Raw genomic sequence first — 23,107 nt, 5'->3', positions numbered from 1 at the left:
ATGCCCACATTTCCGCCCCTTCTGCACTTTTGCATCATTCTCATTGTCATCATCATCATCATCACCATCACCAAGACCACCTTCCTCGCCGCCGTTTGAACTCCTGCGTCTCGTTGAAACCCGGTGCCAGACGAAAAACGCTCACAGGGGGTCGGCCAAGCTGCGCCCAGCCCAGCTCGCTGCAGGCCAAGCCCACACAAAATCGACGGACGCTGCTGACGATGATCGCAATCACAGCAGCCGCTTGACGTAGCTGGCGCTCGCTTGTTCACTCTGTGAGGTAATACAGAAGAAAAGCCGCAGAAACGTCTGTATAAATACGGCTGATTAGCCAGCTCTTCCATCCATTCTGTCTATCCATCGTCGCTCACGTCTGCAACATGTTCGCGGTGCATTTGCGTACACACGACGTTTACTTGTTTTTCCGTATCCTGCACGTGTGGTCTGCTCTTATGCACCCAATTGGCCGCTGGCTTTTCGCGTAGAGGTGCGCCTTGATTCTCGTATTTCTAGCCGTGTTCTGTATGGAGTACAAATGCATCGAGTCGGGTTACCGTTTTTGGTCGGTGTCCGCGGCCCCTGGTTGCCTGGTCACAGATACACATCTTGTTCAGCGGCTAAAGTTGCGGTTTTGGGACATCAAGGTAGGCACGAACGTGATGGTTGAAGATGAGGATGGTGGTGTGAGAGGCAACGTGATAGTGGTAGTCTTGATGCAGTGGCTTAATTTTTCTTGCCTGCTTTGATTTATTTGCCACCTTCTGCCTGCGAGTCGTCTCCCTTTTCTTTTTGCCTTTGGCTGAGACGATTGCTCTGCGTTGCCTCAGTGTCGAGCATCGAATCAACGACCGGAGTTGAGTTGGCTTGCAATAGCTCTACTGCGTTTCCCATTTCTTTTGGGTGCTATTAGGTATTCAATCAACACGTTAAAGAGCCACGGGAGTCTTGCCTCATCTTGTTAGTCCAGCGTTGTCTATCTTACGCTGGCGCTCCGGTCAATCCTCACAACACACACTGTCTTTTGGTCAGTCATCGAGCTACCCACAACCTATCTCACGCGATTTTTATGGCAATCGGACCTCCTTTTCTCTTTCCCCATGACTTCCAATGGCACAACTTCCTTTGCAAAACTTCAAGCTTGCGTCTCCCCTCTTTCGCAGTTCACCGTGCACCTGCACTTCTCCGCCCCCTTGACCCCCTGATCAAGTCAAAGTCCTGCCATACTTTCAACTCTCAAGGAAACAAGTTTCTTGCACTGCCACTCGATCCCTCTCAGCCCTTCCAACCCAATTCCGCCCCCTCACCCCGCCAAAACACTCCCCAGACTCCCCCGTCGCTCCCCTTTCCTCCTGAACATAACCTCACTCTCCCAGTCCCATGCCATCAAGAAGCGGGGTTGGTGTAGTTGGTTTATCACGTCAGTCTAACAGCGCGTTTCTTCCATCCAAGAAGCCTGTGGAGAGCACTGAAGGTCGCGAGTTCAAGTCTCGCATCCCGTATCCTTTTGTCCTCTCATTATCCACTTGTCCACGCATCCTCCACTCGTGTGCGCGGCTCAGGAAAGAAATTTTTTTGCTCCTCTTTCGATGGGGCGCGCACGGACCCGCCAGACGCCTGGGTTGCCGATTGTGGTTAGCGCGTGCAAGTTGCTTTGCTGTTTCGGGTAGGTTGGCTTTGCGCATGGTTTTGTTGCTTGTTGTTATTCTTGGGGTAAGTTTGGTGGCTTTCAGATGCTCTGCGGTCGATTTGTCTGGCAGTTTTGTGGGTTTTCAAGGAGAGCCGGCGTTGGCTTTTCGTCATGATGCTTGGCACACGACTTCAACTTTCAGTGTTTTCCGGCTAGAGAGTTCGACTCACCATTTCCCTTTATACTGAGACCTTTCAGCTTCGCTGAATCTGGAGCCTTACCTGTCTCTTTGGGCAGTATGTCGTCGGTGACCTGGAATCGGCGAGCAACCTAATCATCTCTTTCCAGTCTTGAACTCCCAGCAAGTCTGCCGCTTCGAAGTCCCGACCCACTATAGGAAGATGAGAATTACAGGACCAGTACCTGAACGGACGCTATCAGAGACCACATAAGGAGCGACCACCGAACCAACAAACTTCAACTCCGTCCCTACCTCACCCCTCATCCTACCACGCCAAAACGGCCCGACGCCTCTCCTCCCTCCCAAACCCCATCACAACCACAACCCCCAAAACAGCAAAATAGCATGGTCGATACCAGGATCGAACTGGTGGCCTTGGGATAACTCGCCTCCATGAGGCAATCACAGCACAAATCTATGAGACCTGCAGTGAATTGTCAGCGAAGTTCGCTGTGTGGGAGGAGAAAGCCGTCTTTCGGCGCGGCACAGTGAAAACTTACCCACGTCATGACCAACTAGACCAATCGACCGGCGAAAAATATGGCAGGAATGGTGGCTACGTCGGTTCTTGAGGAGAAAAGGGGGGGAAGGGGGTGGTAGGGGTGTTGCCGCTGGGCAAAGGAGGCGGTCGTGCAGTAAAATCGGCCACGAGTTTTGTGTTACGCGGTTGATTGGCATTTTGGATGTCGGCCGGCTGACATCCGTCTCTCACAGCTGCTGTTTTCTCCGCACCTCCTCCCTCGACAAGCGCTGATTTCTGCCGCGCTTTGAAATTCCCGAGGCGAGAAACGGAATGACCCCTTTCCCAGCCAGCAACCCCCTCAACACCCACCCCCTTACCCCACCCACCTCCTCGTGTGCAGCTCAACGGCGTCCCGCTTCCCGTCCAGCACATCCCTACGCGCACGCATCCCTGCGCCTGCCATCTATCGCCCGGGCACTCATCCCGCTACACGGACAACTCACGCGCACACTGTGCGCCAAACACTCGCGCTGCTTCCACACGAAGACGTGAGACTCGGCTGCGTCGATTGGCTTTGATGCAAAACGGAGTCCTCTGAATGAAGTTCTTTGGTATTGTGCCATACAGTACTATCTGCGCTAGCGTGAAGACAGTGTGCGAAAGGGTACGAAACGAAATGGTCGAAAACTTTGTGGATTGTAGGTTGAAATAGGATTGTTGCCAGGGCACCGGCGTGAGGAAGATGGGATGCGTGGAGATGCCGTGGTTAGGGTTTGCGTGGGATTACTGGTCTTGCGGGGATTGAAAGTGTGAGCGATCTCGTTTTTCGTGACGGAAAAATCGCTAGGTCGCGCGCTGCATTTATCTGATTCAGCTGCTTGGGACGAAGCGTGAAAACTATGAGCTTCATAGCTCGACCTATTCTCTGTTTTGGCGCCCGCTTGCACTAATACCCGGGCTGACGACGCGGCATCCCCAAGTGCACACACTGAAGCTCAGCATCACTCCACTGCGCGCTGGTTACATGCTGCGTACGCACTGGACAGTCTACCGCAGCACAGATGACAGGACGGGAATCTACCATTTCATTCGACTCTTTTTGCTCGAGAGCGTTGCCGAGGCGGCGGACCGCCCGGCTGCTGCTCCGTCGCCAAGACGCTGCCAACTCATCACTCAATCTAGCACATACAGGATACAGAGCGGCACATTCCGAGCAGACCAATGTGGGGACCGATGCGAGTAATGGACAGGCAATAGTGTTCTGGTGGAGGGAGGGATGAGAAGGGGGATATGCAGGGAGGACGAGCGAGGGCAGAGAGACCGGGCTGTGGATTAGGACCGCGCTGCGCTCTTAGCTAGTCGGTGATGGTGAAGCGCGGATGAAGGGTACTAAGGTTGGGAGACTGAATTCGGACGTTGCGAGAGATGCAGACGGAGGGGTGTTGGCAATGGGATATCGCAATGTGCCGAACCACAATCAATGACCGAATAAAGGTGTTGGGTTGAGCAGGAAGAGGTCGGGAATAAGGAGAAAAATCCAAGAAATGAAGAGAAAGCGGCAGTGCAAACGCAGCAATTTTTAGGCTTTTCTCAAATGACGACGAGTCAAGAATTGGGTACGATGAATAGATGAATGAAGACGGGCAGGTACTGTAGGTGCATGACCAGCCACAACGGAAAGCTCCCAACGCATATGCAATCGGATACCTACCTTCGCACCTGCAAACCCCCCATTCCCCACCCCGCCTCCACACAGCTCCCCCTCCCTCTCCACCCATCTGTCCACGGAAAACCCGCAGCCGGAAAAGCGTCCGGAAAACACCTCCATCCAAACCCACCCCTATCCACCCACCACCACCGCTGTCTTGGCATAAACCCATCACAGCGCCGAAAGCCAAGCCAAGCACAAAAGTAAAAGCAAAAAGCAAAAGCAAGAAAAATCCTTCGTCTCAGCACCAGCCAGCCGAGCACTGCACGGCGTTTTTGTGTCGCTGCTCCGCCCGGCTGGGCGGCGGCGGGGCGGAGCGGCTATCCGTCTATCGGGTGCGTTGGGCGGCGAGCGAGATAGAGGAGGGGGTACAGTAGGGTTGGCGGTGGAGGGCGTCAGGGTGTCAGGGCGTCAATGGTGGATCTAGACCACAGCAGGCTTTTGGCCCCTGCCTCCATGTCTTTCTTTCTTTCTTTCTTTGTGTGTTGTGCAGCGCGGCGATGGGTGTGGAGGTTGTTGGAGTTTTGTGGGGGATGCATGCGTGCAGCACTGTAGGTACCTTACCCTGCCATGCCCTATCGTTTCCCCCTGCTGGATGGGATTGAGGACCGTGGATGAGCGGCTGGCGATATAATTAGGCCACTATACTTATCAACCCCATCATCATCATCTCCATTCATGACAGCGACAGCAACAGCAATCACAGAAATAAGAACTTCGCTGATGCAAGCCGCGTTGCTTGGGACCTAGGCAAGAAGAGGAGGAGGGAGCGGCGTGAAACGAGTGACACGACACAACATGACATGCTTGCCAGCGACAGCGACACGTGCGACGGGCGCTGCATTTGTTCAAGCAGTTCGCCGACTTTTTCTTTTGTACTAGATAAAAGAGTGTTGTATGAGATAGGAAGAAGAGGACGAAAGGGTAGGCCGGGCGTTTGTCTGTCTGATGTTGATGGTGATGACGACGGTACGACCGAACACTGTCATTCTTTATATTCTGGACGAGCATGTGCGCAGGCAGGAGCGTAGACGGAATGGAAGTAGGTAGAAGAGCAGAGCAGCCAAGGTAAGCAGACCATCCATCCATCATCTATTCCCAGCGCGCCAGCCACCCGGCCCGGCGAACCCTCAGACGCGGAGATGCATGTGTGTGTGCTCTTGGACATGATGGGACGCGCTACAAGCGCCAAGCCTTAGAAGCAGCAAGGGATGCCACGCACACATGCACGCACGTCTGCAACAACTCCACGATACATACATAGACGCAAGCTAAGTGGGGCGGGGGGAGGGGCCACGGAGGAGTGGGTGGGGAGGAGAGGAGAGGAGCGAGCGTTGCATTCGTTTGTTTATTTCTCGGAACATTAGCGCTGGGCTGCCTACGGTGTCCTATTGACGGCGATAGAACTAGCCAGCGAGCCATTGGCCGGACTGGCTCAAATGACCAACCACCCAACACCAACTTACTTACTTGCCTACCCACAATGCGGAGGACGCGACGAGCGAGCGTGCGTGCGTGTCTGGCTGGCTGGAAGTAAGTAAGTGATAGGCCACGGTAGGCTAGCTAGATAGATAGATGTGTGTGTGTGTGTGTGTGTGGCTCGCCTCGCCCATCCGCCCTCCCTTGTGCGACGTGCGTGAGGAGATAGCCGTAGCCGCCCGGTACCCTAATCGCCATTCGCGTTGCAAGTGACGGCGATGGTGGAGGCGGTATGCAGTAGAAGAGGGATGGGAAACATGGCAGGACATAGCAACTATGACCAACCTTTCTACCTCGCCCATAGCACAAGAAGTGTGAGTTCAGAGTGGTAGTGGTAGACACAGGACAAGACAGGCAGATAGCATCCAGTGCAAAAAGTACTTTTTTTTTTTTTTTTTTTTCAATTTCTTCTTCCTTCCTTCGCAGCCAACTAGCCAGCAACCGCGCGTGCGGCGGTAAGAGAATCGTAATCTATATGCCCTCTTTTCTGACCCCTCAATGCAGCAGCTGCAGCATTCTCATCATCATCATCATCATCATCTATAAGAAGTAAACGCAGCACGTACGCACGCACGCACGCACGCATCCATTCCCTTATCCAAAAAAGCAAGCAAGCAAGCAAGCAGTAGTAGTAGTGCGCAGAAGCCGACGTGGTGACTGAGAGACGAGAACGTGTACATGTAGTAGACGCCTGCCCCTCAAGACATCGATCGACTACGCGACAAAATCAAACGCAGACCAGACGCAGACGCAGGCAGCGTCCAGTCGCAGTATTGTAGGAAACTCGTTAGCCACGACGGCCGTGTGTAAAACAACAAAGCGCCGCCACCTCGTCCAAGCACCCGACTATTCCGACCAGATAGACCACATTCCGCCGACCCGACCGACCGACCAACTGACCGGCCAACAGATAAAAACACCAGCAGCGCCATGAAGCAAGCAAACAAGCAGGTAGAACGCCAGAGACAAAAACCCAGGAGATGCGGAAGTGTCGTGTCAGACGCCATTTCGAGGCCATGGAACACCGTTCCTCTCCTCCCATACGTATTTGTGTGTGCATAGAAGCGCGAAGCCCATCAAATGGCCATTTTGTCCCCACTCATGCATCTCATATGATAAGAGATCGTAAAAGAAGAGGAAGAAAGACAAGATGAAGATGGAGTAGAATGCAAGAACAAAAGATCTTTTGGTTGTTCCTCGTTGCCCACATGTGTATATGTGGTGTGTCGAGCGATGGCCGGTTCGCTTCCCACAAGGGATACATAGACAACACGAGAGAGACGCAAGGCGAGAATAAGATCCAAGCAAGTAACGGGCGACCACCGTGTCGTAGCAATCGTAAGTGTCCGAGCGCTCGAGCCGGCATGGAGCTTTTGCCAGCCAGCAAGAGGCCGGACGACGGTAGTATAAAGACAAGCGGCGAACGAGTCGTCAAAGAAGGAAGAAAGGCCAGTGGCGGTGCGGTGCGGTGCCATCATCACTCGCCAGGAGCAACAACGACGCAGGCCGAGCATCTTTGGAGAAACGTCATCTAATCCTTGCCGTACAACTCCTTGGCGTCGTCGCCTTGCGGGCGATCGGTGTCGTAGCCGCGCGTCACCCACGAGGCCTGGCTCGGGACCCTCTCGAGCGGGATGGTGGGCTCATCAATGTCGGTGGTAGGACCGCCGGCAGCCAGCTCCTGGCTCTTATACCACCACGTGACGCCCATGCAGGCGGCGGCGCAGGCCAGACAGCTACCGCTCCACATTTGCACCGTGATGTAGTTTCCGAATTCGCTGACGAGGTGGCCGGCGACGATGGGACCGACGAGCGAAGGGATGGCGGCCACCGTGTACATCATGCCGGTCCAGTGGCCGAGCTTGGCTTGCCGGGCCTTGGACTTGCCGAGGATGTAGGCCATGCTTGCGGGCGGGAGACCGATCAGCGCGCCGCTGAAGATGCCGAAGAACGTGATGAAACACATGGCGCCCGCAAAGGTCGAGGTCAGGGACCAGAGGATGAGAACGAGGAGGGAGCAGACAGACGCCACGATGGTGTGTACTTGGACGCCACCGAGACTAGTGCACTATTAGCCATGCTCAAGCAAGAGGGGTAAGGGGTAACTCACTGGTCACTTGCCCATGCGGCACCAATGCGACCAAACGTGCTCATTGCGTTCATGATAGCCAAAAGGTAATATGTGGCCAGACCGGCCGTCATCTGCCGGTCAGTGCCCTCGTCGGCCTCAGATGCGATGCCTTCCTTGTAGCCAACGCCCTTACTCGCAGCCCACTATTATTAATTAGCGCCGACCGATGCACGAAAGAGATCATTTGGAACTCACCTCTTCGAGGTTGAAAAAGACGGCATAAAAGCCAAGAAACATGAACGAAATGGCGGCCGTGAACCAGCAAAACTGCTTGCTCTTGAACGCCTCCGGGTCCAGCCACACCCGGACCTTGAGCCACGAGTCTGGCGCGCGGCGCTTGGAGCCTGGGTTGGGAACAGCAAAGAGGAACGAGAAGAGCGCAGTGAGACCGATCAGTCCAGCAACGCCACGGACTGCATTGTTGAATCCGACCTTGGTGATGAGGAAGCGCAGCATGATAGGGTAGACGAGACCAGCTGAATCAAGAGTCAGCACGCAATATCAAGTGAGGTCATATATGTGGACTTGCAAATGCTGGCACCAGAGGCAACGATGCCAATGGCCAAACTCTTGCGTTTATGGAACCAAGTAGCAGCGACTGGTAAGGATTAGCAACGCCTCAAAAGTTGTGACTGGGTAACTCACTCTGCGAGCTGGAAACAAAGAAGCAAGACATTCCCAAGCCAACCAAGAAGCCATGGGTAAGCCAGATAAGGCCAACATTGCCATCGCCCCTTTCGCCTTTGCCATTGACAATGCTCAGCAAGAAGAAGCTGGCCGTAGTAATAACAGCCCCGACGCCCAAGATGGGGCGGTAGAACCCGGCATCAAGGAGGCGACCGATGACGCCGGACAAGATGAGCACCATGAAGCACTCGGTAGCGCCGAAGAAGTTGAAGAAGAGATCATCCTGATTGGGCAACAGGACGTCCTTGTAATAGGAAGCAAAAGTGCCGTATGCGTTGACGAGGCCCCAGCTATTGAACATGAGGAAGAAGCAGGCGGCGAGCGTCGTCCAGGGCCGCCACCCAGTGGGCCAGTTGCCCTCCTCAATGTCGCCGGGCTGTTCAGTTCCCTTCGTCTCCTGAACGCCCTTCTCCGGGTCGGGATCAGAAAGCGAGGCACCGGAAGAGCCCATTCTGTTTTGGCGAGACTGGCCCGGATTGCGGACTGTCTCCTGGTCTCGTGGGAAAATAACACCGGCCGGTGTAGGAATGGTGTCGTTGGGATGCATTTGAACTTTTTTTTTCTTCTTTCGACCAAGGACTCCGATTTTATGCTGATAATTTGGGGAGACGTTCTGCAACGGGGTGATGGGAAGGTAGGTAGTCGAGCAAGATGGCTGGATATAAATGAGATGGACCTCTATTCCCCAGACCAAGGATGAGGCTTAGACAAGGTTTGTCACTTTCAGACCAGTGAAAGCCGGCGGGGCGAGATAAAGTAGTGGACAGAGCGCGTGCGAAACGACGTCAGGCTGACTCAACCAAGGCCGTGCGAATGATGTGCTTTTTTGGCTACAACGAGGCAGACGTACTTATGAATGAAGCCACAGGGCTCCATCCGCCGAGCCTCCGCATGAACTTGGGCCAGAGGGCGAGGTGGCAGCAGCAGCAGCCAAAGGTTCTCGGCGTATCTCATAGTGAGATGGGCTAGGGGGCTCCGTGTTACGTGCATCGAGCCTTCGTGGCAAGCGGAAGCGGGTCATCGGCGGAACCGTCGACGACATGGAAGGTATGCCAAGCGGGCGCAACGCAAGAAGATAACGCTAGTCCTTGGAGTGGACCAGGTCGTGCGTTGGTCATCGGAGAGTCATGAACCTTGGGCGGCCGGCCAAGGCTGGACAAGACAGCGGACCGTAGCGCCCATGCCAATGTTTGTGGCTGTGGTTGTTCAAGCTTGAGTGCTCGTGGTACATTGACGTTGGCGGATGGAGGCGCGGTGGGCACAAGGCCACGCCGCTGAGCAGCGCCAAGGACATAACTAATGGACAGGTCTGAGGGAGGAGCCACGGATTGAGGGAGCGGACGGACTCGAAAGAAGCACCCAGCTGGTACAACGGGCTAGTGGGTGCAGTGGAAGTGGACGTGGAGGAGCGGGAGCAGTGCCGGAGGCTTGGCAGCCAAGAGGGAGGACAGATTTGCCGGATCTCTTGGCGGTGGCCCCTCCCTGCTATTCCCCGGGTGATCAGCGCGCCGCCCGACGACGACATTGGCTGCTTCGAGTAAAGGTGCTTCCCTTCTGGCCCTGGCCGCATGTGCTTGACGACAATGGAACAGCCTGCGTCCCATGGCTCGTCGGGAAGAAGGGTTGTTTGTTCTTCCTCTCCGGCATCCTCAACCAACGCTGATAAGCCACCATGGTACCACACTTCGCCTTGACGCGGACGGAACTTTCCCGCCGCTGTCGTAATCCTCAAGGTGGGCCTCGGCACCGCCTCCCAAAGTGATATATGGCATTTTCGCCGGCCGGCCCTTCACCTGCTACAGTAGCTCTTGTCCAACCTCGTCGTTTCGTTGTGAGATTCATCAGCACCGCCCGCCGCCGGTCCTCGTCGTGGTGCCGCCGCGCTCCGCCGTGCCGCCGCCGCCGTCGCGGCGCACGTGGGAGGAGCTGCAAGGCCCTTGCGCCGTCATCATGGTGAAACCAAGGCTGGTGTGCGGCCATGCGTGCTTCTGCATGCCTCCAGCACTGCCCCTTTGCCTGTCGTGGAAGGTACCCCAGAAAATACCCATCACCGTTGGAGCAAAGCGCCTCAACAACAACAAGGATCGACACTCGAGAACGACGTCCGCGTGCCACACCCCACCGGAGCTGAGACGCCCGTACCGGCCCTGGGTAAATCGTCAGATAGAGTCTTGACCTGGGCGCGAGTTCCAGACCTTCCCCGGACGCATCGCACAAGACCAGACGAAACACCTCGACTTTGAAACATCGCTTACGCCGCTGCTGATTTGACGGCAAGGGATTTTTTTTTGTTTGGTTCTTTCTTTGCAGCTGCTGATTCTAGGGCATGGTTGATACCGCTTAACGCTCCGACAGCGAATGGCTTCCCAAGGCTGGGGTTTCGCACACGTCTACAAGGGTTGGGGTGTCACCGGAGCTGATATTTCGTGTGTTTTAGCTCCTTGGTCTTCTCTTGGCGGGATACAAAACGTGTACGCATGGCAGCAACTCACCCTCACAGCCTAAACCCCGTCCTCTCTTGGCGCTCCTCCCCTACCGCAGAGCGCGACCACAGCTACCTCTACGCCTCGGATACTGAATACCGGCCAGCCCTGTCGGGACGGGTCTGGGATCACCGAGCTCCGGGTTGGGGGGTCGTCGACGGACGGTCCACCGCGGCGAGGATCGTGATTCCACTTTCGGCAGTTGATAAGCTTGGCGGGTTGATATAGAACAGGGCTCCAACGTATCCCACCCCGCCCTTCCGCTTCTTCCCCCAGCTTGGGTTCGTTTCTGGCGCTGCAGCCACCCTGCGCCCGCCGACGACACGTCTTGGCCGAGTGCTGCATGAAACCAGCACATCCAGACAAACGGATTGAGCCAAGCCGCGTGTGCGCGTTGCAATTTTTGGAATTTGACAGCGAACATCAAACACCTTCAGCGAGCGAGGACGTCGATGCCCCTCCCGCAATCATCAAGAACGTGTTTGGCCAGTTTTCGTCTTCACAAGACAATAGTGACATGTCCTGCACCAAGGACACTGTAGAATCCCATGAGAACACAGTCTAGAAACTGCGTGCATCCCCGAGGGTTTCCGGTTCTCTCCGCCAAGTGCGAGGCGAGCTGCCAAAAGCAAAGCGATTGTTTGTCTTGCCCAGCTTGATTTGAAATCGCTCCAGAGCAGCCAGTGAGCAGGGCATCATCATCATCGCATGGCGGGGCCTGGCCATCGATCCTCAGCTGTCATCGGTGTTTTGGGCCGACAATCGCTTTATTTGGTCTTCAGGTGGGTTTTCGCCGCGGGTGACTAGCTACCAATCAGCTTTATTTTTCTTTTTTTTCTTTTTCGAGTATTAGACGCGCAGTCCCCAGCTCTTTTCGGACTTTGAGCCTCTCCCAGATCCGAAGCTTTCACGCTCAAGAAGTGGCTTTTCTTGCCGCGTTGCTTGACTCCGCCTGCTGCAGCAACATCGTGACCAAGTCTTCGGCTCGTCCAGGTGCCGAAATTTGGCGCCAAGCCAACGGTCTGCTGGCCAAGGGACTTGAGTTCCCCCCGCCAGTGCTTAGATAACGCACGTCATATAGACCGTTGGTCGCGCTATTTTCAAGTTGCATGTGACAGGCCGCATGAGGTCTCGTCGTCCTTGTCTAGTCTCGCATGCCATTGATGAATTCCGAGACATTGCAAGCGCATCGATTCTCGTCGTCGACCTCGGTGCCGTACCGTTGACATGCTGACGCGACCAGGCCGATCGAAAGCTTTGGACAAAATCAAAAATCGCGTTTTTTCGAGGTCCTTCAACCACCCGAGTCAGCAGATTTTGGTGGCATTGCTTAGCAAAGAGCCTCAGCGCCATCGATGAAATCCTTGCCCTGTTTTGGTCTTGACTCGACTCGCAATATGGATTGCTCCTCAGAGACGCTGACGAAGCCCCGAGTGACTGCTGCTTGGCAAAAGGTCTGCGGGAAAAGTTTCGGAGACCTTACGCGGCTTGCATACGTCTACGCGCCCGGTCGCAGATGCAATTTGCCTGCAGGACGTTTTGGAACGTTGGAGCTTGTTTGAGCAACATCTCTTGCTCTAGAAATGTGCCCCATTGCTGCGGTTGACCGGTTAGCTCCGATTGCTTATTGCTGACCCCGTGGTTGGCTCTCACTTGGCTTCTCAGCTCACCCCTTGCGATTGGCACGTTGCTCGGCCGTCGACTCGTGCTCTGATGAAGCACCATTCTGTCTTGGTGCCCATCCAACAAGACTATTTCTAACTGCCCCATTTCCACACCTTTTCAAGGCTGCTCTTTCAAGAGTTGGCATGTATCAAGATGGAGGCTTACGAGCGAAAGAAGAACGATCAGGTTAGCATCGAAAAGTTGGAAGAATTTGAGTTCCTCCAAGAGGACTGGCCAGTTCGTGAGCCAAAGATTCCAGATAGAGGACTGACTAGTTTCGTTACACAGGTTGAGATTTGCGGTGCCGAGTCTTCGATCGAGGATGTGTTCCTGGCCAGAGACAAAGTAACGACGGAGTGTGGGTACAGAGTACCGCGTTCAAGAACGCAAGCCAGGCATTTGGTTCCTACCGCGGATTCACACAATGTGGCACAGTGCCCATCGCCGATACACTGATTTGAAGCGACGATGAGAGGCCAATCTCAATGGGGACATCACTTGACTTGCCGCAGCGACCGCGTCGCAGGGTTGCTTTGTATTCACAGGCGACAATATTCGAAGTTCGAGTGGCCTTGAAGTAAACACTGCGATCCGAAATGTCTGGCTTGTACGGGGGGCATGAGCTCCAGCAATCAGCGTCCAACTTTGAAGGGGAAAACTCCAGTGTTCTCCTTGAAAGCTGTCTCCCGACCGTCGAATTCTTTCTCTCTTGTCCGGACTTGGGTCGCTGCTATGGGATACCAGTGAACAACGACGCGAGATCCTGCGGTCTCAAACTGTCGACGACGGCTGTCTTCGAGTTCCAAATACGGAGAGTGGTAGTATTCGGAGCAAAAAGCCCCGAGTCGGCATTTCGACAAGAATTTGACCTTTGTCGACAAAAAATTCCTGACCGCGGTCAACAAAGTGAAGACCATGTTGGGTGTGCGAGTCCGTCCTAGCCTTTGCCAACACGGTGAGCCAAATTTGATTCGCCATCCATTCGGCAGGTCTCCGTTGACGGGTCCATTTGACATACTCAGAGACCGCTCATCTAGGCAAGAATCATTCGCCGCGATCCGCGGAAACTCAGCGGAGTTGAGGCGTCGCAACCGATAATTCATCGATGAGGAATCCTAGTGCTTCCTGGACATATTCCGTAATCAGAATTTGGCAGTAGTAGAGACCTGCGGGCACGAGTGCCGTTGCCCACGTTGCCGCAAGTCCAAGAACGGGGATTCGATCTCTTTCGTCGAATCAGTTTTTGGCTGTACTCGAGGCCGTCCGCGCTCAGACGCGAGTTCAAACGTCAACCAGAATGGAGAGCCAAAGCGCCGCTGTGCACACGCTCTTGACGACGAGCTTGCATGTACGATAGCTCGCGATCGGAGGCGGCAACAGTCGTGTTCAGAACCGCAGCAGGACCTCACACACCTCCTCTGGCAAGGTCAAGGAAGGCGAGCAGCCAGACGTCCCCAACACCCCACTCGCATTTCCCCACGCTTGCATCCGTCGGTCCATCAGCACGCATGTCCGCCATCACAACACACCATCGACCCGACTACCGTAAGTAGCAATCCGCCCTCCTCCCGACGCCGGATGCATTGCCGATTTCCACAGCGAGGGATTACATGGGTCCAGCTGCGCAGCTGCAGAGTGATGTGATAAACCATGCTGGCCAGGAACGAACGGCCGATGAGCTGGGGCTGGGGTTGGGGACGGTGGAAGATCCCGCCGTTGGTCTGTTCGCCGGTACTGGACGCCACAATCCCGTCTCACAGCCGACGACAGACATGCTGTAAGGATGCAGCTGCAGCAGAGTCGAGGGTCCAGCACAGCCGGCGTCTTTCGCAATTGATGGTAACGCAGGTCTGATTCGAGCAGCGCAGCGCAGCGACAGGCAAGCAGGGCACCTCGTGTGGTGTACTCCTAGGAGTGAAGAAGAGCGCGAGCGAGTGTCGCCGCCGACGGGCACATCCGAGGTCACGGTTCGTCAACCATCGTATACGGAGATTCGTCTGCCACTCATCACTCGCATGCCACCCGTACCTATCGGCACGCCTCCAGCTACGTGGAGAAGCCTCGGGGTATCGCAGGCTTGGAGCCGGGTCGGAGCGGCGAGCCGAGCGGAAGAGGAGGACGTGGCGCGAGAGTATGGCGGCGGATGTGACGAATGAGATGCGAGGGACGAAAGGAAAAGTCAGAAAATTGAAGACAAGGAATTTTGCCATTCGTCCAGCGTCGATGACATCTTCTGGCGTTCCCGCGACCAGGAGCCAGGCACTGGAAGCAACAACGGCCTGCCGCAGCACGTCGTCAACGAGCAAGCTACGACTTTCATCAGGCTCTAGGACCGTCAACACGATACCCGTTCGCTCGGAACCCATTTGCCTATCAAGCGGGCGCGCATGAGTAATGCGACAACCACCAAAGCCCGCAGCAAGCGCAAGGTAAGCCTGGCAGCGAAGCCATCATCGACATCACTCATCGTGACTCCGACACTGCCTGAAGAAAAAGGCCGAATGATGATGACGATCTTGCGTCATTATCGCGGGAAAAAGGGTGGGTGGAGTGTGGGGTGGGGGGCGGAAGTGGGCAAGGGACCACCTGGACCTGGACCTGGACCAGATGGGGACCCTGACCTGATATGACGGCAGCGAATCCAGGCGACAAGCCAGGGCAGGGCAGGGGCGGGGAGGAATGCGGCAGCGGTCGCAGCGGCGCTGCGAGAGCGGAGAGATGCTCCGCTGCTGCTGTTACAGCTGTACTGACTGAGATGATGGCCGTGGTTGGTGACGCGAGTCGGTGTCGTTGGTTGATGGTCGCTCGTCGCTGTTCTGCCATGCGGAGAGCGAGCGAGCGAGTGGAGCAGCGGGCAACCAGACAGTGGTGCCACGGTGCCTGAAGGGCAAGAGCCACTCGTCAACACCACACCACACCACCACCATCACCAAGATTGCGCCACGATGGTGCGCGATAACGGCGCGGGCAACGCATGGCCCATCCCACACGCATCTCAACGGTTTTGCCGGACTGGGCTGGGCTGGGCTGGGCAATGAGATGATGCATCTGACAGCGCGCCCGCCAGCCAGCCTTCCCGAACAAGCGAACGAATGCGTCACCGCCTCGCGCATCCAATGCATCCATTCCCGTGTCAAAAGGTCGAAGGAAGCGCGTGAATAGTGAGACGACCTTTGCGCCTGTCGGACCCGCCACCACAACACAGCCAGCGATGCAGCCCCGTTCCGTAGCAGCAGTGTGATGGGAGCGGCGCCGCCGGAAGCGTCAGCCACAGTCACCACGCTCCGCCACGCCTGATTACGCCGCGCCAGGCACTGCTGTTGCTGCTAATGCTGCTGCCGCTGCCACGGTCCGGGAGGCGACGGTAGTAGTGGAGGAGAAGGTGGTGGTATCGGCGCCGAAGGAAGATGACGAGGCGATGGACCGCGAATGAGAGAAGGATGTCGAAACACCAACGAAGCTTGATCTCATATATGGCCACTGGAGTCTGGCGATGGATGACGAAAGGCCGAAGTGGGCCCTGTAGCGCGGTTTGCTTTCCAGTCGTTGCCCGCCGCCGCTCCATCGCCGTTGCTGCTGCTGCACGCAAGCAAATCTCGAGTCGGTCGCTCGCAGCAGTGGCAGCGTCAATGGCACTGAAATGCAATGACGATACTGCCGTCATAGCTGCCAACGCGAATAACGGAGAAAGAAAGACAAGGCAAACAAACAAACTCAAGCGCACCGCTCGCCCGCACGCACGCACGACTCGACTGCAGCGCCACCGACGCCAGCAGGCGTGCGCCACGCCAGCGCTCCGGTACCAAGCAGCGGCGGGCGACGTCCATCAACCCCCATCAACGACCGATAAGGCGTGTTGTTGCGTTTGTTTTTTGCTGCTGCTCCATGCTGGCCGCGGGTTGGTGGTCATCTGAAGGAAAAGGACTTCCTTTTGCAATGTCGCTGGCTTCGGCTGAGCTAGCTGGCGCGGCCGCGTGGGCGCAGTGGTGGCTGTCGTACTGTAGGATTGCTCCACCACACGGGCCGGCAATGTTGGCGGTGATCGTGCAGCATCATTAGCAGACAAAAGCTAGATTGATGCCGCGAGTCGTGGATGAGGGCGCCTCTTTGTATATGTCCTGGATTGGCTGCGCTGTTGCTTTGCCCGCTCGCTCGCCCAATGCTGGCAAAGGAAGTGATGTGGTACGGTACGTGGACCAGGGGGCTTTTGTCGCGTGACTGTGGTCCGTTCAGGCCGGCCTGCCTCCGCTGCGGTGATAAGGGAGACCCGACGACGGCCAGGCTGACACGACACTGACACCCAGAAGAGGCGCTATCGCACCGTTTCGGTCTATTTTGCCGTATGGCGACTGATTATGCGAACGACTGGTCGTCAACGAATGCTGTGCTGGAGCAACGCGATCATGGTGTTCTGCTGAATTACTCCAGCTTTGATCTCCGCAAGCGGTCCTGTGCGACCACGGGCTGAACGCCACAGGCCCTCGACCTCTCAGCCATTCTGTGTCACAGCAAAAAGTCTTTCATATGCACACAAACTCCACATGTCTCAGACACTCTCGTGATGATAGTGGTGGTGATGATGATGATGATGATGATGATGATGATGAAGCGCCTTTGGGCGCTATTAAAAAGGCTGTCTCCATACCAACTGCTTTGAAGTATACCGGCGCCCCGTCTACGGCACACGCGGAGAGAGGCCGGAAAGCTAGAGCGAAGAGAGAGAGAAAGAGAGAGAGAGAGGAAAGTAGTCCAATCCAAGGCCGAACAACCCCGCTTGCAACAATAACAAAACGCTCAAGAACAGCGACCGAAAAAAGCAAGATTCAAGCAACAAATCTCAAAGATACCATATTGACCCCCAACGCCCCGTGTTGATAACCCGTGTCCGTATCGTATCAAGAAGAGGCGTAGTTGTATGTGTTTTTGTCGAACATTTAGATGCCGCGGATGGCGACAGTCCGCTCGGAATTGAGCTTGTCGGCGTTGCGCTCGTGGCTCTCCTTCTTGCAGTCTTCCAGACCCTCGCACTTGTGGTCCTCGAGCAGACGGTGGCGGCCGCAAAAGTGACCGGAGCAAAAGCCGCAGTCACCGACGATGCGTTGCGCTACGTCCTTGCAGTCCTTGTAGCTGCAGCGGATCTTCTTGGGTGGCATGCCGCCCCGCACAGGCAGCGCCAGGTGCAGAGTCGAGTCGCGGGTGATGGAGTAGTCGGCGAGGGTCGAATCGGCTGACGTCAGGTGCTTGCCAGCGTGCACCAGGCGAAGATCTGTCGAGGGGAGGTTGGTGCGGAGGGCGAGCAGGCTCTTGAGCGTTTCTATCGACGTGCTCGAGGGCACTGTGAGGGGGAAGGCTAAAGGGGGTCAAGGTCAGCATGACGTTGCGGAGGTCGGGGGGAGTCATCGGGGAGCACCTACTCTCGCCGGCAACGTTCTTAACAAAGATTTGCATCGAGTCTTCGGTTTCCCAGGCGGACGAGGACGAGGAGATGGACGAGATGCTGTTGGAGCGCATGGTGGCAAACGAGAGAGTTCGTAGGTGAGTTGGCGTCGAGTCGAGGGGAGGTGAGAAGAGCAGCGGGTAGCAGCAGTGGTCGGGCGCAGACGAGGCGAGGTAGGTAGACGGGAGTCGATGAAAGCGGAAGGGTGAGGTGTGAGGTGTGAGGGAGGTGTGATAAGGAGGGCAGGCGGCGGGTATTTGTAGTGGCGTTTGGCGGTGATTAAGCAGGAGGGTGAAAGGGTCAGGACAGTCAGGGCAGAACAGTGTTGGCAGCGGATGGGGTTGACTGGGTGCTTATGAAGGATGATGAACAGCGCAAGGCGGTAAGGCCAGGCCAGGCCAGGCCAGGCAGGGAGTGGGCGCCAGATGATGCGTCCAGACGACACAGACGCAGCCCAGGGCAGGGCAGGGCAGGGCAGGGCAGGCAATGTACAGTGCATGTAGGCGGAGAGCTTGCCGGCCCGCCCATGAACACCCGCCCGCCTAAGTATCTACCTTGGGGACAGTCAGGTTGGTGCCCATCCCCATCCATCTGTTGGTCTGCCGCCCGCCGTCTGTCCCATGGTCGGCCGCCACTTGGTTGATCTCTCCTTCGCTCTTCTCTACCGACCGGCCACGTCGTGTCAGCCGCAGAAGCTCCCTCGACGATCACCAGGCCAGAAATGCACTCCGGGACGTTGTCGACGCGAATCCAATGCCTGAGGCTCTTACTGCGCCCAGGGCTGCGCCGCCGGGCCGCCGCCCTGGCCTCGATGCTGCCAGAGCCACGGCCAAAGCCACCACCCACACCACCTTCGGGCCCGTCGTACCTGCACCACACCTCCTCCTGTCCATCTTCAAAAAGGTCCCGTCCTCCTGCTGTCTGCCCCAGCTCACCCCATCTCCAGGAACCTCTTCTCCCTCCGTCACACGCCCTGCACACTTTTTGGAACCGGGTCCGCCTCATGCAACCTAATGCGCGACACGCATAGCTACCGTTCCTCATTCTGCCACCCACACTTGTCCCACCTTGGCGCTGACGTCGCTGGAATCCATGTACGTACAGGCACTTCTTCCTGCCATGTGCCTCCTGAGGCGCCCGCAACGGACGTATCCAGACCACTCCACCACCACTGTCCGCCATCTCGCCGACCCGACTTCCCATCGGTACCACCCTCCGCTTGACGCAGCCGTTGCGAGACCGCCCCATGCAGGGACGTTGCGCGAACCTTTTTCGTCCGCTAACCTCCATTTCTGCATCACCTTCACCTGATTTTCCTTCCAACCATGGTTGTGCCACAAACTCCCATCACCCCCCTCTTGGACACATGATGCCCAAGTCTTGCCGTGCAACGCATTGGACCGTCACGGGAGCACAATCATCTTAGCATCTGTCAATATTTCGCAACTTTGAAATCTGTCGCGTCCCCAGCCTAAAGCATGGCCTTTGGCATCTCCTTCAGCGCCTGCCGCACCCCCAAGTCGGCCAAGATCTCCTCTGTACCACCCAAAATGGCGTCGAACTTTTGCGTTCGCGCAAATTGTTCCACAAGCTTTCCCATTCCCGATTGAGTCAGTCCCCTACCGCCAAACATACCCTGTGCTTCGTCGGCGACCTGGAGATGAAGTCGTTAGCGGACCACCCGACTTTACCCATTCAACTTCGTTTCGTACCTCGTGCGTCGTCCGCGTCGCAAATACCTTGAGCAAGGAAATCGGGCCGCCAAGGTGCCTGGATTGCTCCTCGTAGCTCATTTGGCACATTTGATATGTGATTTGCTCCAACCATGCCTGGCCGCTTTCGACCAGAGCAATCATTTTGGCGAGCCTATACTCGGTGTCAGCCACAAGGAGCTCGGAGGGAGTAAAAGAAAAGCAAAGGCTGAAAAAGCAAAGGAGAAAAGATGGGGCTGTCACACTTTTGCCGAATCACGGGCTGGTCGGCAAGCTTCTTGCCAAAGACGATGCGCTGGTTCGACCACTTGAGACACTCTTCGACAATGGTTCGGCTGAAGCGCAGCGCCGCGGCCGCCATGCTCCATCGCTCGTGGTTGAAATTGGAGACGATGACCTTGAAGCCCTTGTGCTCCTCGCCAAGCAGATGGTTCACGGGCACCTTGACATTGTCAAACTCGATGAATGTTGTGGCCGCCGTGCTCGAGTACGACGTCTTGATCGGCTTGGTGTCGACACCGTCGCCCTTTTCGACGAGAATGACTGAAAAGCCCTTTTCTGTCCGGCAGCCCACGACGAAATAGTCGCTGAACATGCCGTTGGTTATCCACTTCTTGGTCCCGCTAATGATGTAGTGCTTGCCGTCGGGAGTCTTGGTGGCCGTCGTCCGGATCCCAGACACATCGCTGCCTGCGCTACACGTCAGGTTGGCTTCACGGGAATACCTGTTGGGTGATGCGACCAACCAGCAAAAGCCTCGGTAATGGCCAGGCAAATCTTCTTCTTTCCCGTCAGGCATTCCTCGGTCACTCTGTCCCTCAATTCCTTGTCCCTCGCCCACTCTTTTACGGCCGTCAATCCAATCACCAGGCCGGCCATGTTGCCCTAATCACATTAGCACTCACTCGACAAAATCAGCAGGGCGTTGTACATCCTATGCGAGTCAGCTCTCGCCTCGAGTATTCAAAGCATCGACAAACGGAGCCATACCTGGAAACCTCTTGCGTTGTTCCTCACCATCTCCTGCGTCATGATCAAGTCATGAAAATAATCAAACTTGTCACCCTCAACTGCGCCATCCAACAACTTCCGCCCATGCAAATGTCGCCCCGGTCCCAAGCGCATCGCCAACACATTCGTCTCCGCCATGCGGTCAATCAACTCCTGGCTAATATGCTTCCCATTGGCCTCACACGCCTGGGCCTCGGGCTTGACCCAACGCTCAATAAACTCGCGCGCCGCCCTGCGCAGCCGCCTATGGCTCTCACCATAATACGGCGAATAGAACGTAGGCCGCAGCCACATGGGCTCAGCATACGGCACGGGGCTAACATCGCCCACGCCCAGCTCAACAACCTCGGGCGTCTCGCCCTCGACGGTGCCGATGCACAGCTCGCCGAATTGCGACAGCACTTCGTGCCGGTGCAAATTGTAGAAGGCCGTCGTCGCGTCCGTGCCTGCGATTTGCTGCAGCACGACTGAGCCGCCGGGGTGCTCGTCGGCGAAGTCGCTAAGGTCGTAGACCCGATGGTCGATGATGGTCCAGAGGTCCGATGGCTTATCGTGCGTGCGCACGGCGGCGCGCGTGTGTGTTGCGTTGGGCGTTGCGGGTGCCATGGCGGTGCGCTGTTGGGTGGTTGGGTTGGTGCCGAGGCCACTGGTACGTGGTAGACTCGTTGGGCGTGCCGTTCAGTCGATGGCAGGGGGAGCAGCAGCTTCTCGCAAGAAAATCGCAGCGCTCGCTGAACTGCTCTCAGTCGCAATGGTGGGAGTTGGGAACATTCCACCCACGGCGCGAGTCCCCGCCGTCTTATTTACATCGCGCGCGGCGCCATTGGGCCAAAAAGGTGGATAGTAATCCGGCCGGCTATGTAGCTCCCGCTCTCCGTTCTGTGGCTCGCTCGCGCGCTCGCTGCGGGGTGGGGAAAGTCCCTTCCCTGACCTGCGCCCCCCAGTCCACCGCGTGTAGCCGAGGCTTGCTGTTTTGGGCCGACGAGGGGAAAACCGGCGGCCAACGACAACGCTCCGACCGCCTTGCTTTTTGCAACAATATTCACGCGTCGCAAGAGTTGCGTTGCGGCGTTTAGTTAAACGGTTTCCTTCCTTTTTTTTTTTCGTTCGTTGCATTTTCTTTTCGATTTTTTTCCTCTTTTGAATCACGCCATGTGAAGGCGCGCGTGGAACACTTGCCACGCATTCCTGGTGCGAGGAGAACCCGAGCGAGAGAGGAATAATGCGGCTGCTGGCGGAGGGAGCTGATGGATGGATGGATGGATGGATGGCGTATGGAGTGCTTTTCCCTTTTCGTGTCTGCTTGTGTGGGATGCATGGATATTTCTTACATTTGCTAACAATTATTTCTAGAACCGCAAGCCAAAACAGGCCGGACAACGCTCCTCCGGTGGCAGCTGAAGTGTACAGCAACGCTATGCTGGATTGCGTCTCGTTCGGTAAGGTACCAGTTTGAGATAATCAAAATCGCCCCGGGCAAGAATCCGACCTCGAAGATTCCGAGCAGGAATCTGATTGCCAAAAGCCCCGCCATAGTTTTTTTTTTTTTTTTTTTTTTTTTTGCACGATGCTGGTGAATGCCATGATGGTGCCCCAGACGAAGACGATGGAGCCGATGGAGAGTGACGGTCGAGGAAATGTGTACAGGATCATGTTGGATGGAACTTCTGTCACAGACAGGGGCTGTCAGCAGTGCTTCAGGACAAAGAGCATTCGAGTGCGAAATCTACCGCAAAGGATGAAGGGGATGAAGAAGATGGCGACGACGATGTTGCATTCCATATCTTTGAGATGCCGGTCCTCGGTCACGCTCTCGATTTTTGCATTGCCTATGTTGGTCTTGTCGATGTAGGCGACGAGATATAGGAGACTCAGCATGGGCATCAATCGTAGCTGTTACAGGTCAGTTCTCATCTCTTTCCAGAAGGGGTCATCCCGTAAGTCAACCTTCCTGAGTATCATCCTCCTCTTTTCATCCGGGAAGTTGTTGACAAAGTCGAAATCCTCCTCGGTGATGCCATGAGGGGCGGCAGTCTGTTTGAAGGAATAATCAATCTACTTGTCGTGACAGTTCTCACCATCTGTTGATTTCGACGAGCCAGTCATATTTCCTAGGGTGTCAAATATTTTGCATGAGTGTTGAACTGCGGCCCGAGTGGGTTGGATTCAACTATTCCAAGACATTTATATCTTGATGTGAAGAGTTGAGACCATTTGATCTTTTTTTGGTGGCCCGATATCCAGTTGCCCCTGATTTCTGGGGAATTCGTGGGGATGCGGAGAAACAAGCTTCTTCGCGGAGGACATGTCCAAAAGCCGGGATAAATACCTGGATATCAATGTAGGTCCAGTGCATCAAGACGAATCATTAAGCTGACGACGAGGAAAGCCAGCCTCGCACAGAATCCTTCAGTGACACGGCTACGGTGGTCATTGCCATAATCCGCTAATCCAAAATGCTTT

At 55.8% G+C, this 23,107-nt stretch overlaps 6 protein-coding genes, 1 non-coding gene and 1 pseudogene across 8 annotated transcripts; 1 reads left to right on the top strand and 7 right to left on the bottom strand.

Annotated features, from left to right (window-relative positions):
• The first annotated feature begins 1,390 nt into the window (after positions 1–1,390).
• On the top strand, positions 1,391–1,499 carry IWZ02DRAFT_t19. The gene has a single exon. It is a non-coding gene; the product is annotated as a tRNA-Val (tRNA).
• A 715-nt stretch (positions 1,500–2,214) lies between these two features.
• Positions 2,215–2,398, bottom strand: IWZ02DRAFT_t17 (annotated as a pseudogene). The gene has a single exon. The product of its transcript is annotated as a tRNA-OTHER (tRNA).
• Positions 2,399–4,560: 2,162 nt separating this feature from the next.
• On the bottom strand, positions 4,561–5,320 carry IWZ02DRAFT_142296 (uncharacterized protein). The gene has a single exon (XM_066761777.1). It carries the CDS (start codon positions 5,129–5,131, stop codon positions 4,706–4,708), a length of 426 nt encoding a protein of 141 aa, XP_066626513.1. The 5' UTR covers positions 5,132–5,320; the 3' UTR covers positions 4,561–4,705.
• Positions 5,321–6,787: 1,467 nt separating this feature from the next.
• Positions 6,788–9,166, bottom strand: IWZ02DRAFT_142182 (major facilitator superfamily domain-containing protein). The gene is made up of 5 exons (XM_066761775.1): positions 8,295–9,166; positions 8,179–8,247; positions 7,845–8,125; positions 7,629–7,792; positions 6,788–7,578 (listed from the first exon to the last, which is right to left on the bottom strand). Exons 1-5 carry the CDS (start codon positions 8,881–8,883, stop codon positions 7,050–7,052), a joined length of 1,632 nt encoding a protein of 543 aa, XP_066626512.1. The 5' UTR covers positions 8,884–9,166; the 3' UTR covers positions 6,788–7,049.
• Positions 9,167–13,912: 4,746 nt separating this feature from the next.
• IWZ02DRAFT_142207 (uncharacterized protein) lies at positions 13,913–15,117 on the bottom strand. Its single transcript, XM_066761776.1, has one exon. It carries the CDS (start codon positions 14,848–14,850, stop codon positions 14,239–14,241), a length of 612 nt encoding a protein of 203 aa, XP_066626511.1. The 5' UTR covers positions 14,851–15,117; the 3' UTR covers positions 13,913–14,238.
• Positions 15,118–17,055: 1,938 nt separating this feature from the next.
• Positions 17,056–18,387, bottom strand: IWZ02DRAFT_443116 (AN1-type zinc finger protein-like protein). The gene is made up of 2 exons (XM_066767003.1): positions 17,899–18,387; positions 17,056–17,834 (listed from the first exon to the last, which is right to left on the bottom strand). Exons 1-2 carry the CDS (start codon positions 17,993–17,995, stop codon positions 17,419–17,421), a joined length of 513 nt encoding a protein of 170 aa, XP_066626510.1. The 5' UTR covers positions 17,996–18,387; the 3' UTR covers positions 17,056–17,418.
• Positions 18,388–19,301: 914 nt separating this feature from the next.
• Positions 19,302–21,483, bottom strand: IWZ02DRAFT_142080 (acyl-CoA dehydrogenase). The gene is made up of 6 exons (XM_066761773.1): positions 20,624–21,483; positions 20,565–20,567; positions 20,380–20,518; positions 19,879–20,323; positions 19,634–19,787; positions 19,302–19,575 (listed from the first exon to the last, which is right to left on the bottom strand). The coding sequence occupies exons 1-6, from the start codon at positions 21,248–21,250 to the stop codon at positions 19,393–19,395; spliced, it is 1,551 nt and encodes a 516-aa protein (XP_066626509.1). The 5' UTR covers positions 21,251–21,483; the 3' UTR covers positions 19,302–19,392.
• Positions 21,484–22,204: 721 nt separating this feature from the next.
• Positions 22,205–22,537, bottom strand: IWZ02DRAFT_355703 (uncharacterized protein; the record flags this gene model as incomplete). Its single annotated transcript, XM_066764294.1, has 2 exons — positions 22,205–22,311; positions 22,375–22,537. Coding segments are annotated over 2 exons (270 nt in total), but the record flags the coding sequence as incomplete, so codon positions are not given.
• Between the last annotated feature and the right edge of the window lie 570 nt (positions 22,538–23,107).

The sequence above is a fragment of the Phyllosticta citriasiana genome, assembly GCF_038021145.1.
Source record: "Phyllosticta citriasiana strain CBS 120426 chromosome Unknown IWZ02scaffold_2, whole genome shotgun sequence".
Taxonomy (NCBI): Eukaryota; Fungi; Ascomycota; class Dothideomycetes; order Botryosphaeriales; family Phyllostictaceae; genus Phyllosticta; species Phyllosticta citriasiana.
Note: the sequence above shows the minus strand (reverse complement) of the source record. Positions and strands in the feature narration are given on the sequence as shown.